Raw genomic sequence first — 13,384 nt, forward strand, 5'->3', positions numbered from 1 at the left:
GGTCATCATCATCAGCCTGATTAGTAATGCCAGACATCAGATCACACAGTGACCCCAAAGTGCATATGAAAACTCAGGATTGCTTTTGGCCTTTTAGAACAATTGACTCTCCATCCGTTAGCTAAGACACCCATGGCTGAGGGCAGAGAGGTGAAAGAATGAAAGGATGGGCTGTAGGCTCGGCCCTGTGGGGGCCTGCATGCCAGGCTTGCACTGAGAGCTATGGGAACAGTTACCAATCAAGTTGCCCCATCCCACCCCACCCCACCTCACCCTCCAGCAGCTGGAGCTGGGGCAGTCAGGGAAGGCTGGGCTGGCCAAAACTTCCTCCTCTTTCTCTTGCTAGAACCCCTGCCTGAAGCAACCAGGGAAGGATACTGGATCCCTAACAGCCTCCACCAAGGCCACAGAGGCTGCTTGCTGAAATGACCCAGAATCAAAAGAAAAAATTTTCACGCAATGCAAAAATTAGAAACAATATTTATTATTTCCTGTTAAAATAGGGCGCTCTCATGAGACAAGAGTGTGCAAAAAGAGCCTTCCTACACCCTGGGCTTTCTCACTTATCCTAGCAAGCTGGGACTGTCGGTTCAAAATTCTCCTCCTCACTGTGTAGGAGGGAAAGCTCTCCACCTACTCCTGGAAATTAGGCTACTCTAGTTTTAATTTTGATTACTTGCATGCATTAAAAAAAAAAAAACAAACCTGACTGTTAACAGGCTATCTGCCCCTAGGCACATTTGCTCAGTCCACTTGGACAGACAGATGTGGGCCTCAAGTCCACATTCCCATGTGCAGGCCAGGATTAGATGATACCCTGGAAATCTGGTGAGTGTTCCTGGCTAGGGATCAAAGAAGGCCCCAGTTCCTGGTCAGATGGCTGAAAACATGCATAGTGTCTCCAGTGAGAGGCTGAGATTCCCTCTTTCTCAAGGAGTATTTTGGGTGTAGTAGGGCCAGTGGTCAACTAATAGATAGCACTCTGGCCACAGGTAGTATCTGGTCTAGAAGCTACTTACTCCATCTCCAAATCCTCATGAGATCCCTTAAATTGACAAGAGTGGATTCAAGTTGCAAAATGGCAAATTATACCAGGAAGAGGATGTCATTAAGACAATGGTCTCAACAAGTCCATGCACAGAGCTCTCATCCCACCATGCCCCCCGCCTCACACTTCAGGACAGCCTAGTCCTGCCCACTGTTCCTCCTCGATGACAGCTTCCAGCATCCTGAAGCCTTGAACAGCCTTCAGCCTCACAAGTTGGGCATGGCCCAATTAAGGAACTTCATGGCAACTTCAAAGCCAAGGAAACAGGCCTGAGAAGGGGTTGGAAGGAAGAGAAAAGCCAACAGGAGTTGTGACTATTCACGGAGACCCCAGCACTGTGCTTGACTGGCCCTGTCAGGACCAAAACCCCTTCCTAATCTCCCACCCCAGGTCACGGAATCAAGCTGTGCTTTCTCATTCCTAAAAGGGAAAGAAAATGCATGTCCCACAACTGCCCACTTCTGATGGCCAGGCCAGGAAATCAAAGCTCCTCACCTCAGAGAATCACAAAGGCAAATCTTCCTGACAGCTTCAGGAAAGGGAACAAATAAGGAGGCTCTGACTGAGGGTGGGATTTGGAAAAACTGAGCCCCCAATTCAATCCCAGAAGCAAGCAAAAGTCAGCCCACCTGCACCCTGCTCTGAGCCCCAAAGGGAAAGCACAGCCCCTGCCGGTCACTCACTGCGTTGGCTGGGAAGGCTCGGATCATCACTGCATTGAACCCCTTATACAAGGATGTGATTCCTTCATTCCGGATCAGCTCCCTCAGCACATCTCTGAAGCCATTAGGATATTTCCCAGGAGGCGCTGTGGGCAGAAACCAACTGTTACGGCTTCAGGAAGCTTCCTGACCTGACCATGGTGACCTACATGGGGACAATATTGTAGTCAAGTCTTCCTGCAGGGCCACAGCACCAGTGAGAGGACACCTTGCAGGTCATCTGGGACCAGTCCACAGACAACACAGTTCACCTTGGGACAAACAGATACAAATGTCTGGATTACTGGTGCCAAGGGAGTGGAGAAGGGAATGAAGAATGAAACAGTCCTTCTGCTCATGTGAGGGAAGGAAGGTTGATTTGACTTCTTCTCTCACTATTTTTTTTTTTTTGGGCCACACTGCACAGCATGTGGGATCTTAGTTCCCCAACCAGGGATTGAACCTGTGCCCCCTGCAGTGGAAGCACGGAGTCTTAACCACTGGACTGCCAGGGAAGTCCTTCTCTCACTTATTTTATGTTTAGGCTGACAAGAAAATGAGTCTAGCATTCCTAGAACACAAATGACTGCAAGGGAGAATGTTGGCCAGATAGATGCTGAGTGCTACTGTGGAGAGTGAGTATCCCTAGGGCCTTAAGAACTCTGTACCACAGGGGCAGCCAGTTCTGGGACCCACTCCAACCCCATCTACCCCACTCTCCTCTACTAACCAGTCTGGAAGCGGGACTTGAGCACGTCTGGAGGGATTGCCACAGCCCAGTTGAAGATCCCTGCGATGCCCCCAGCCACCAGGATCCGAGGCACGCTGAGCTCATTGACACTGCAGAATACCAAACAGCCCCAGTCAGACAAAGGCTGTGAGAGTGGTGTTCAGACCATCCCTCCTGTGCAGACAGGGCAGCCACAGAAAGGGAGAAACTGGCTGGAGGGAGGAGGTCCAAGGCCAAAGCTCCTGTGACATGGTAGCTGCCACTCGTTGAAGGAGGTTTCATGCACTTGTTTCAAACACTTCCTCCACCGGGTGAGGCACAGGGTAAAGAGTATTACTATTAGCTGGGCCTCAGCAGCAACAAGAGGAAAGTGGACATGGAGACAGAAGCAAGTCCCACTTCTGCCTTCATATCCACTAACAGGGAAGGGCAACCTACCCATGATTGGGCAAAGTGGCTTCTAAGTTCTTCTGTTCTCCTCACCTCTTTCCTCTGGAGTGAAGATATTTTTCAGCCATTCATATGTCATGAAATACATCCCACTGGCTGGAACATCTGTTATGGCAAGAAAGAGGTAAATTAAATGATATAAAATTCTCACAGATTTCTTGATCTTAGAAGAACCAAGCTTGGCTTTGGACCCTTGAAGGTTTCCCGAGAAGCTCCTCAGCAGCACTTCCTATTTGCAATAATCACTTTGCAGTGATCAGATGCTGCTCTGGGGCGAGCACTGGTGTGAGTGAGCGCTAACATGCACGACATTATTTCATCTTCAAAGGCCCTCTGAGTGGTCCCCGCTAATATGCCCACTCCAAGCAGTTATAACCAGAGCTAACATCTGGCCTTCCTCCAAGCTGTCATCTCAGAACAAGGGTAGAGCTGTCTCTGTCTCTTCTATTGCCACCCCAATAGGACATGCCTCTCAAGCCAAAAAGAGCTCCACGGCTCCTAAGTCATTCTTTCTTCCCACTCATCCCTCCAGCCACGATTTCCACTTGCTACTCCCCTCCGACTGCCACGCTCATGATTTCCATCCTTGAGGGCCAGCCTATCAGAATGATGGAGGGTCCCCCCATCCTCATGTGTGTCCATGCTGGCCAGAGGTAAGATGGCCTAAAACTAGGACACACAGTGCCGGCCCTGTCAGAGCTGTGGCATGTATGGTGCCAAGGCTCATCGGGAGATCCAGGCAAGACCCCCTGTGGCAAATCACCTCAGATGGAGGGCCTCAAAGGTTACCTCGCATGAGGGTGAGCACAGTCCCCTTGTAGATGCCTCGGATCCCAGCTTCCTTGTATAGCTTCTTTGCACAGTCCAAGGCACCAGTGTATTTGGTCTCCCCTGAAGAAGCTTGAATCTGAGAGGGAGGAAAGAGTCATCAAGTCAGCAACAGCAACATCAAAGTCAACAAACCTAGCAGGTTACAGAAGATTACATAGTGAGTGTGGGAGTGGTCATTATGCATTAGACCAATGAAAAATATAACTATCATTGGCAAATCGATAGTTATTTAGAATGTACAATATTGGTGGAAGTTACTATGAAATAAGGCTAGGTGAATATATGGCAAACTATACTCAAATTGACTAGAAAAAAAAATCAACAGAGGAGTTGGAAAATAAGTTGAAAAATAAGTTCCCAAATACAAGAGCATTCCCAATAAAGCTAGCTGGAAAAATAAAAAATAAAAAAAGCTAGTTGGCAGTCTAGAAAGGAGGAGACAAATACTTCAGTCAATCACTTATTCCTTCAACAAATATCCATTGACTACTAAATCCACTCCAAGCTCTAACTGATCATGAAGCTTGGTTAAAAGAAGGTGAACTGGAAATTGTATTCAGAGCTCTAAATACCTGGATAGAGGTCCTGTGTACAGCCAGGAGAGGGCCAAGGAGAGGCCCCCTATCCCAGCCTCTGGGCTCCAGGGCCTAAGAGCCAAGAGCCTGAGGGCAGGCAGGAGGTAGCCCACAAAAGATCTGAGAGAAAGACAGCCCCATGTAGGATCCACAGCAAGTACAGAGTCAAGAGCAATCCGAACACACAAGGGCATCAACCAAAGAGTAATTAAAGCTGGAAAGAGAGTTCAGACTTAATAGTTCCAAGGAGAAACACTTACAAAATAAATATATAAGTCCAATAAATTTTTGTACATACCAACAATAACTAGTTGAAAAATAATGGAAAAGAATCCCATTCAAATAGCAATAAAGAATTATACTCCAATAAAGATGTTAAAATAAAAAAAAATAGCAATAAAGGCTTAAAAGGTTTTCTGAACTAAGAAGATTAAATTACTCTTTAAGGCCAAAAGGCTGTGGTATGAGATTATACCTGATGAAAGGAAGAAATACATTATTAAGAGGATATGGGGCTTCCCTGGTGGCGCAGTGGTTAAGAATCTGCCTGCCAATGCAGGGGACACGGGCTCGAGCCCTGCTCCGGGAAGATCCCACATGCCACGGAGCAACTAAGCCCGTGCGCCACAACTACTGAGCCCGAGTGCCACAACTACTGAAGCCCGCGCGCCTAGAGTCCATGTTCCACAACAAGAGAAGCCACCCAATGAGACGCCCACGCACTGCAATGAAGAGTAGCCCCTGCTCGCTGCAACTACAGAAAAGCCCGCGTGCAGCAACAAAGACCCAACACAGCCAAAAATAAAAAATAAATAAATAAATTTTTTAAAAAAAAGAGGATATGAAGGTAATAAATCTTCCTTTATAAGTAACACATGAAGTGCTGTTTTATTGCTGATACTGAAACATTAATATCAAGTTTTCTTGAAGGGGCACCTGCACCTAACCCAGAACTCTCCATAATGCTAGAAATATGACAGTCCACGTTCATTGGTCTAATATTCCATATTTAGGAGAAATATTCCTTACGGTGCAACCTCTTGCTATTTTTTATCAGGTACCTAATAACTTCAATGAGTACAAGAAAAATAATTGCGTGGACTCAAGAGTTTTAAAGGCTATTCTTTCAAGTGAGTGCCTACCTTCATGAAATCTGCAATATCTTAAACTAGCTCTTTCTATAGAGCTTGGTTTGTATTGGAGAAGAAAATCAAGTCTATGAGATTCCCAAGAGCAAAAACGTGGCCTTGTTGATCATGATATCTCTAGCCCCTTGCCAGGAATATAGTAGGTATGACTAGAAATTTATTAGTTAAATTAAGGTAGAAAAATCAATTCATAGTCAACTTTCAAGTAGCAAAACCTGAATACGCTAGGTAGTACACAATGTTCTCCTAAAATGATTTACATGTCTAAACTCAAGTTAAGCTTTCCTTTAAATACATTGATCTGTGTTCCTCTGATAAAGTTACAGAAATACTTCTTCCAGTTTCTGTTTTTCCAATGAAGTCACAGGAGGTGTGACTTGTTTCAGGTATAAAGAATGTTCTTAGGAAAAAAAAAAAAAAAGCAATAAAATATATGTGCATCAAGCAATAGGATTTGCATAAATAAAACTCTAAAACCTTTCCAAGGGACACAAAAGAAGAGGTAAATAAAAAGGGAGTCATAGTTCTGGTTAGGAAAAGTTTTCAGAAAAGTTTTCAATCAGGAAGATGTCAATTTTTCTAAAAATAATAAATTTAAGACAATGTCAATTGAGTATCAATGGCTTTTTTAAAAATATAACTTCCCCAGATGATCCCGGCACAAGTGAGCCTGGTGTATCTGAGGAATGGCACAGAGGTCCATGTTATCAGAGGATGCTGGAGCTGACTCACAGTGACCTGGGGGGTCAAAGAGGACTGGGCATGGAATTGACATATTAACAGAATTTTCTCACTATTATGTGTGGTATAGACTATAAGCAGGGAAACAAGTGAGGAGGGCCTCACAGTCATCCAGGCCAGTGCTGAAGGTGACCTGGAGCAATGTGGTTGCAATGGAGGTGATGGGACGGGGTAGATTTGTGATCTGTTGAAAGCCAGCTTAACTGTTCAACAAATGGGATATGTACAGTGAGACAAAGTGTACAATCTAGGAGAACTCCTGGGTTTTAGGGCTGAACAACTAGACAGATGGTATTGCCACCAACTGAGCTGCAGAAGGTTGTAGGTAAAGCAGGTATTGAGGAAGACCAGGAGTTCAGTTTTGCACATGGTGACTCTGAGGTGCCTACTAACATCCAACAGAAATGTTGGATAAACTAGTCCAGAGTTCAGGAAAAGTCTGAGTTGGAGATATAAACTGGAAAATCATTATTATACAGATGGTGTCTAAAAGTCATGAGACAAGAAGAAATCATCAACGAGATGAGTGTAATATGACTGAGCCTTGTGCACATGAACATTAAAAGATTGAGAAGATGAGGATAAACCAACAACGGACATAGAAAAGGAGCAGCCAAGTAGGTAGGAGGAAAGTCAGGAGAGAAGCCAAGTGAAGATAGATCTTCAAGGAAGATGGGGGACCAGCTGAGTCCAATTCTGTTGATGGATCAAGATGGATCAATGTCCAGGCCCAAGAACTGAACGTTGGATTTAGTGTAAAAGTCACTGGTGGGACGTCCCTGGTGGTCCAGTGGTTAAGAATCCGCCTTCCAGTGCAGGGGACGCGGGTTCGATCCCTGGTTGGGGAACTAAGATCCCAGACGCCACAGGGCAACTAAGCCCGCCTGCCGCAACTAGAGAGAAGCCTGTGTGCGGCAACAAAGAGCCTGCACACTGCAACTAAGACCAGACACAGCCAAAAATAAATAAATAAATAAATGTTTTTTAAAAAAAAAAAAGGTCACTGGTGATCTTGACAAAAGTACTTTTGTTGGAGTTGTGAGGCAAAAGCCAGTCTGATGTGGGTTTGACAATTAGAGAGGGGGGACTAGAGACAACGAGTAGGAAAAAAACAACAAAAACAAAAAACTTTTTCAAAGAGTTTTGATGTAAAGGGGAGCAAAGACAGGAAGCACAGAAATGGATGTGGAAGATAAAATAGAGAGAAGTTTGTATTTTTAAGGTGAAAATACAAGCATGTTTATGCTTTTATTGCTGAAGAGAACCATCCATTGGAGAGCAAAAACTGATGCTGAAGGAGAGAGAAAGAAGAATTGTTGAAGCAAGGTCTCTGGATGGGCAAGAGGGGGTAGGATGTGGGGTCAAACAGAAGCATGGGACATTCGTGGTGGAAACAGCCAGGCAGCCACAGATGTAGTTAGATGCCAGTGGGTGAGTGGAGGCAGTGGAGGGCATCTGGTAAAGTCCTCTTCTGGTAGTTTCAGTTTTCTCAGTGAAGTAGAAAGCCAGGGGACTTCCCTGGTGGTGCAGTGGTTAAGAAACCACCTGCCAATGCAGGGGACACGGGTTCGAGCCCTGGTCCGGGAAGATTCCACGTGCCGTGGAGCAACTAAGCCTGTGTGCCACAACTACTGAGCCTGCGCTCTAGAGCCCATGAGCCACAACTACTGAGCCTGCATGCCACAACTACTGAAGCCCGCACACCTAGAGCCCATGCTCTGCAACAAGAGAAGCCACCGCAATGAGAAGCCCGCGCACTGCAACGAAGAGTAGCCCTCACTTGCCACAACTAGAGAAAGCCCACGCACAGCAACGAAGACCCAACGCAGCCAAAAATTAATTAATTAATTAATAATAATTTTAAAAAAAGCCAGGTCATCTCCTGAGAGGGTAGGGGTTTGAGAAGAGAAGAGAGTTACAAAGTAGTCACCCAGCAGAGTGGAGGAGTGCAAGGGGAGAATATAGATGGGGACTGTCTCATCTAGGAGCAGAAAAGGACTTCAGGCATAAAAGAGATGGAAGAAGCCATGACGGAAAAGACTAAGGGACAAGGCTACTGAAAACAAACATTCCCTAACTCAAAATCAATATACAGACATCTAAGAAGTATTTTCCCAATCCTCCTGCTAAGTACAACAAAAAACTCTAGACATTATTTGTTTTAAATAAATATAAGAGGACTCTGAAAGTTTGGAGAGAAGAAGCAGACTGGTTAGGGACCTTGGGACTTGAGCAATGACATAGTGGTGAGTCCCCTGGATTTTCTTTTTTGATATATCTCAGACTTAAAGCAGAAGAAACTGGCAATCCAGGAATACCAACAAGCACAGATGAAAAAGAAGCATCAACAAAAGCCTGCATTCTCTAGACAAAGGACCAGAAAAGGAACAGCCTAGAAAGACAGAAAATCTTTAGACAAAAACCACTCTACTCCAGCCATACACCATGAAAAACTGTGGCCTCGCCCTCATCCACACCAGCAAAGACCCCTGTGGGGAGCCCAGACTTCCACCTTCGCAGGGCTGTAACAAGGTACCCAACATGCTACGTGGGCTACCTGGGTGGAAGTCAGAAAAGGCCAAGTACGGAATAAGGACTTTCATCCCTGACAAGCCTGTAACCATCACCCTCCTGTCCTGTGGTGTCAGTAGAGACACTGGAACTCCCACATCCACCCAGGCAGTAAAAGAAGGCCCCACCCTCAAGTGTCAACAGAGGTCGAGTGGGTCACCTAGACTTCCACTTCCACTTGGCAGTAACAAGGCAGCATCCCTCCCTTCCTACTGGAGTGGTGTCAAAGAAAGCCAACTAAAATGGAAAGATTAAATAGGATCCAGAATCTCAATAAAGTATGCAAATATCCAGGTTCCAACTGGAAATCATACAACATGTCCAAAACCAGGAAGATCTCAAACTGAAAGAAAAAAGAAGCAATAGATGCCAATACCAAGATGACAGAGATGTTAGAATTATCTGACAAAGATTTTAAACCAGCCATTGTAAAAATCCTTCAATGAATAATTATTAATATGCTTGAAACAGATTAAAAAAATTAGAAAGCCACAGCAAAGAAATAAAATATCAGCACAGAAATAGAAGATATGAGGAAGAACCAAGTGGAAGTTTTAGAGTTGAAAAATACAACCGAAATAAAAAGCTCAGTGGGGACTTCCCTGGTGGTGCAGTGGTTAAGAATCCGCCTGCCAATGCAGGGGACACAGGTTCGAGCCCTGGTCCGGGAAAATCCCACATGCCGCAGAGCAACTAAGCCCATGCACCAAAACTACTGAGCCCGAGTGCTACACTACTGAAGCCCGAGCGCCTAAAGCCTATGCTCTGCAACAAGAGAAGCCACCACAATGAAAAGCCTGCACACCGCAACGAAGAGTAGCCCCCGCTCGCCACAACTAGAGAAAGCCGGCATGCATCAATGAAGACCTGACACAGCCAAAAATAAATAATAAATAAATAAATGTATTAAAAGGAAAATAAAAAAGCTCAGTGGATGGCTCGTTCAACAGCAGAATACAGGTGAGAGAGGGAAAAAAAATCAGGATTAGAAGACAGAACAATGGAAAATACCCAATCTGAACAACAGAAAGAAAACAAACTGAAACAAACTGAACAGAACCTCAGGGACCCCTGGGGCTGTAACAGAAAATCTAGTATTTGTTTCCTCACAGTCCCAGAAGAAGAGGAGAAAAGAGGGTAGGACTGAAAAAGTACTCAAAGAAATAACTGCTGAAAACTTCCCAAATTTGGCAAAACATAAACATATAGATTTAAGAAGCTGAGCGAACCCTAAACAGAATACACCCAAATAAATCCATGCCATAACACATCACAAGTGAACTTAGTTGAAAACTAAAGACAGAGAAAAAAGCTTAAGAGTAGCCAGAGAAAAATAACACATTGCCTATTGAAAAAAACAATTAGAATGACAGCAGAAACCAGGGAGGGTAGAAGGAAGGGGCACAGTAGCTTTCGGGAGCTGAAAGAAAAGAACTGCAGGTTAAGAATCCGCCTGCCAATGCAGCGGACACAGGTTTGAGCCCTGGTCCAGGAAGATCCCACGTGCCGCGGAGCAACTAAGCCCGTGTGCCACAACTACTGAGCCTGCGCTCTAGAGCCCAAGAGCCACAATTACTGAGCCTATGTGCCACAACTACTGAAACCCGCGTGCCTAAAGCCCAAGCTCCGCAACAAGAGAAACCACCACAGTGAGAAGCCTGCACACCACAACGAAGAGTAGCCCCCGTTTGATGAAACTAGAGAAAGCCCACATGCAGCAATGAAGACCCAACACAACGAAAGAAAGAAGAGAAAGAAAGAAAGAAAGAAAGAAAGAAAAGAGAGGGAGAGAGAGAAAGGAAGAAAGAAAGAAAAAGAAAGAAAGAAAGAAAGAGAAAAGAACTGTAATCCCAGAACCCTGTCAAGTGAAAATAGTTTTCAGGAATAAAGGGGAAATTAGGCATTCTTAGATGAAGGAAAACTAAGAGACTTTGTCATTCACAGACCTACCCCAAAAGAATGGCTAAAGGAAGTTCTTTAAATAGAAAAGAAACTCTAAAAGAAGGAACCCTGGAACATCAGGAAGGAAGGAAGAACATAGTAAGCAAAAATATGGGATATTATATAATGGTAATATGAGGGACATTACATAGTGATAAAAGGGCCAATCCACCAAGAAGACATAGCAATCCTAAACGTGTATACATTAAACAAAAAAGCTGCAAACTATGTGAAGCAAAACTGATAGAACTGAAAGAAGAAACAAACAAACTCACAATTACAGTTGGAGATTTCAAATTCCTCCATCAACAAATAGGTAGAACAACTAGACAGAAAATCATCAAGGATAGAGAAGAACTCAACAACACCATCAACCAACAGGATATAATTGACATTTATAGATTACTCCACCAAATGACAGCAGAACACACATTTTTTTCAAATGCCCGTGGAACATGGACCAAGATAAACCATATCCAAGGCCATAAACCTCAAGAAATTTAAAGGAATATAAATAATACAGAATGTTTTCCAATCACAATGGACTCAAACTAGAAATCAATAATCTACAACACTTGAAAACTGAACAACACTCTCCTAAGTAGTTAAAAAAGGAAGTCTCAAAGGAAATTAGAAAACACACTGAACTGGGACTTCCCTGGTGGTCCAGTGGCTAAGACTCCGTGCTCTCAATACAGGGGGCCTGGGTTCGATCCCTGGTCAGAGAACTAGATCCCACATGCCACAACTAAGAGTTTTCATGCCGCAACTAAAACATCCTGCATGCTGCAACTAAGACCCGACACAGCAAAATAAATAATAAATATTAAAAAAAAGAAAAAGAAAACACACTGAACTGACTGAAAATTAAAATATATTGAAGTTTGTGGCACACAGCTAAAGCAGGGCTGAGAGAAAACTTTATAGCATAGACTGCATATGTTAGAAAAGAGGAAAAGCCTCATAACAATAATCTAAGCTTGCACCTCAAACACCTAAAAAAAAAAACAAAAAGAAAAGCAACAAAACCCAAAACAAGCAAAAGGAAGTAAATAATAAAAAACAAGCAGAAACCAATGAAATTGAAAACAGAAAAACAATAAAGAAAGTCAATGAGGTGAGTTCCCTGGTGGCCTAGTGGTTAGGATTCTGGGCTTTCACTGCCATGGCCTGGGTTCAGGGAGCTGAGATCCCGCAAGCCGCGTGGCATGGCCAAAAAAAAAAAAAAAAAAAGAAAGAAAGAAAAATCTTTTTTGAAAAGATCAATAAAACTGACAAACCTCAAGTGAGACTGACAAAGAAAAAAAAAGAGAGAAGTCACAAATTAATATTTTTTTATTAATTAATTAATTTCTTTATTTTTGGCTGTGTTGGGTCTTCGCTGCTGCACGCAGGCTTTCTCTAGTTGTGGCGAGTGGGGGCTACTCTTCGTTGCGGTGTGCAGGCTTCTCATTGCAGTGGCTTCTCTTGCTGAGGAGCACAGGCTCTAGGCATGAGGGCTTCAGTAGTTGTGGCTCACGGGCTCTACAGTGCAGGCTCAGTAGTTGGGGCGCATGGGCTTAGTTGCTCCGCAGCATGTGGGATCTTCCCAGACCAGGGCTCAAACCCGTGTCCCCTGCATTAGCAGGCGGATTCTTAACCACTGTGCCACCAGGGAAGCCCCACAAATTATTAATACCAGGAATAAAACAGAAGATAACACCACAGAATCTGCCAATGTATAAAGGACAATAAGGGAATACTACAAAAAACTTTACACACACACATTTGACAACTCAGATAAAAAAACAAAAACAAAAACTACCACAGGGACTTCCCTGGTGGCACAGTGGATAAGACTCCGTGCTCCCAGTGTAGGAGGCCCAGGTTCGATCCCTGGTCAGGGAACCAGATCCTATATGCAACCGCAACTAGGAGTTCACATGCCACAACTAAGGAGCTGGCAAGCCACAACTAAGGAGCCCACCTGCCGCAACTAAGAACTGGCACAACCAAATAAATAAATAATAAAATATTTAAAAAAAAAAACTACCACAATTTTCCCAATATGAAATAAGTAATTTGAATAGCACTGTAACTATTAAGAAAATTGAATTCATAATTTAATAATTCCTCCCCCACAATCTCCAAGCCTATATGGTTTCACTATAAAATTCTACCAAATGTTTATAGAAAAATGAACACCAATTCTACATAATCCCTCTCAGAAAACAGAAGAGGGAACAATTCCCAATTCATTTTATGAAGATAGCATTATTCTGATACCAAAACCAGACAGAGACAAGACAGAAAAAAAAATGACAGACTAATATCTCTCGTGACTATAGATGCAAAAATACTTAACAAAATATAAGAAAATAGAACTCAGCAGTATATAAAAAGAATTATACACTATGACCAAGTTGGGGGGTTTATTCCAGCAATGCAAGATTGGTTCAGGATTCAAACATCGATTGATGTAATTCACCGAATTAAGAGGTTAAAGGAGAAAAATCACACGATCACATTAATAAATGAAGAAAAAGAATTTGACATAAGTCAATATCCATTCATGAGAAAACTCTCAGAAAAAGGGGAAAAGAAGGTAACTTTCTCAACTTGATAAAGAGCATCTATCAAAAAAACTACATCTGGGACCTCCCTGGTGG

At 43.6% G+C, this 13,384-nt stretch overlaps 1 protein-coding gene across 1 annotated transcript in view; it reads right to left on the reverse strand.

The window, feature by feature from the left end:
- Window positions 1-463: 463 nt before the first annotated feature.
- Window positions 464-13,384, reverse strand: part of SLC25A20 (solute carrier family 25 member 20) — a 31,740-nt gene continuing 18,819 nt past the window's right edge. The window contains exons 5-9 of the mRNA XM_036870523.1: window positions 3,719-3,836; window positions 2,964-3,034; window positions 2,480-2,591; window positions 1,732-1,856; window positions 464-1,317 (exon numbers count right to left, since the gene is read on the reverse strand). Of these exons, the coding sequence (XP_036726418.1) occupies window positions 1,255-1,317; window positions 1,732-1,856; window positions 2,480-2,591; window positions 2,964-3,034; window positions 3,719-3,836 (489 nt within the window). The 3' untranslated portion in view covers window positions 464-1,254. The remainder of the gene's footprint in view (window positions 1,318-1,731; window positions 1,857-2,479; window positions 2,592-2,963; window positions 3,035-3,718; window positions 3,837-13,384) is intronic.

The sequence above is a fragment of the Balaenoptera musculus genome, chromosome 11 (genome assembly GCF_009873245.2).
Source record: "Balaenoptera musculus isolate JJ_BM4_2016_0621 chromosome 11, mBalMus1.pri.v3, whole genome shotgun sequence".
Lineage (NCBI taxonomy): Eukaryota > Metazoa > Chordata > Mammalia > Artiodactyla > Balaenopteridae > Balaenoptera > Balaenoptera musculus.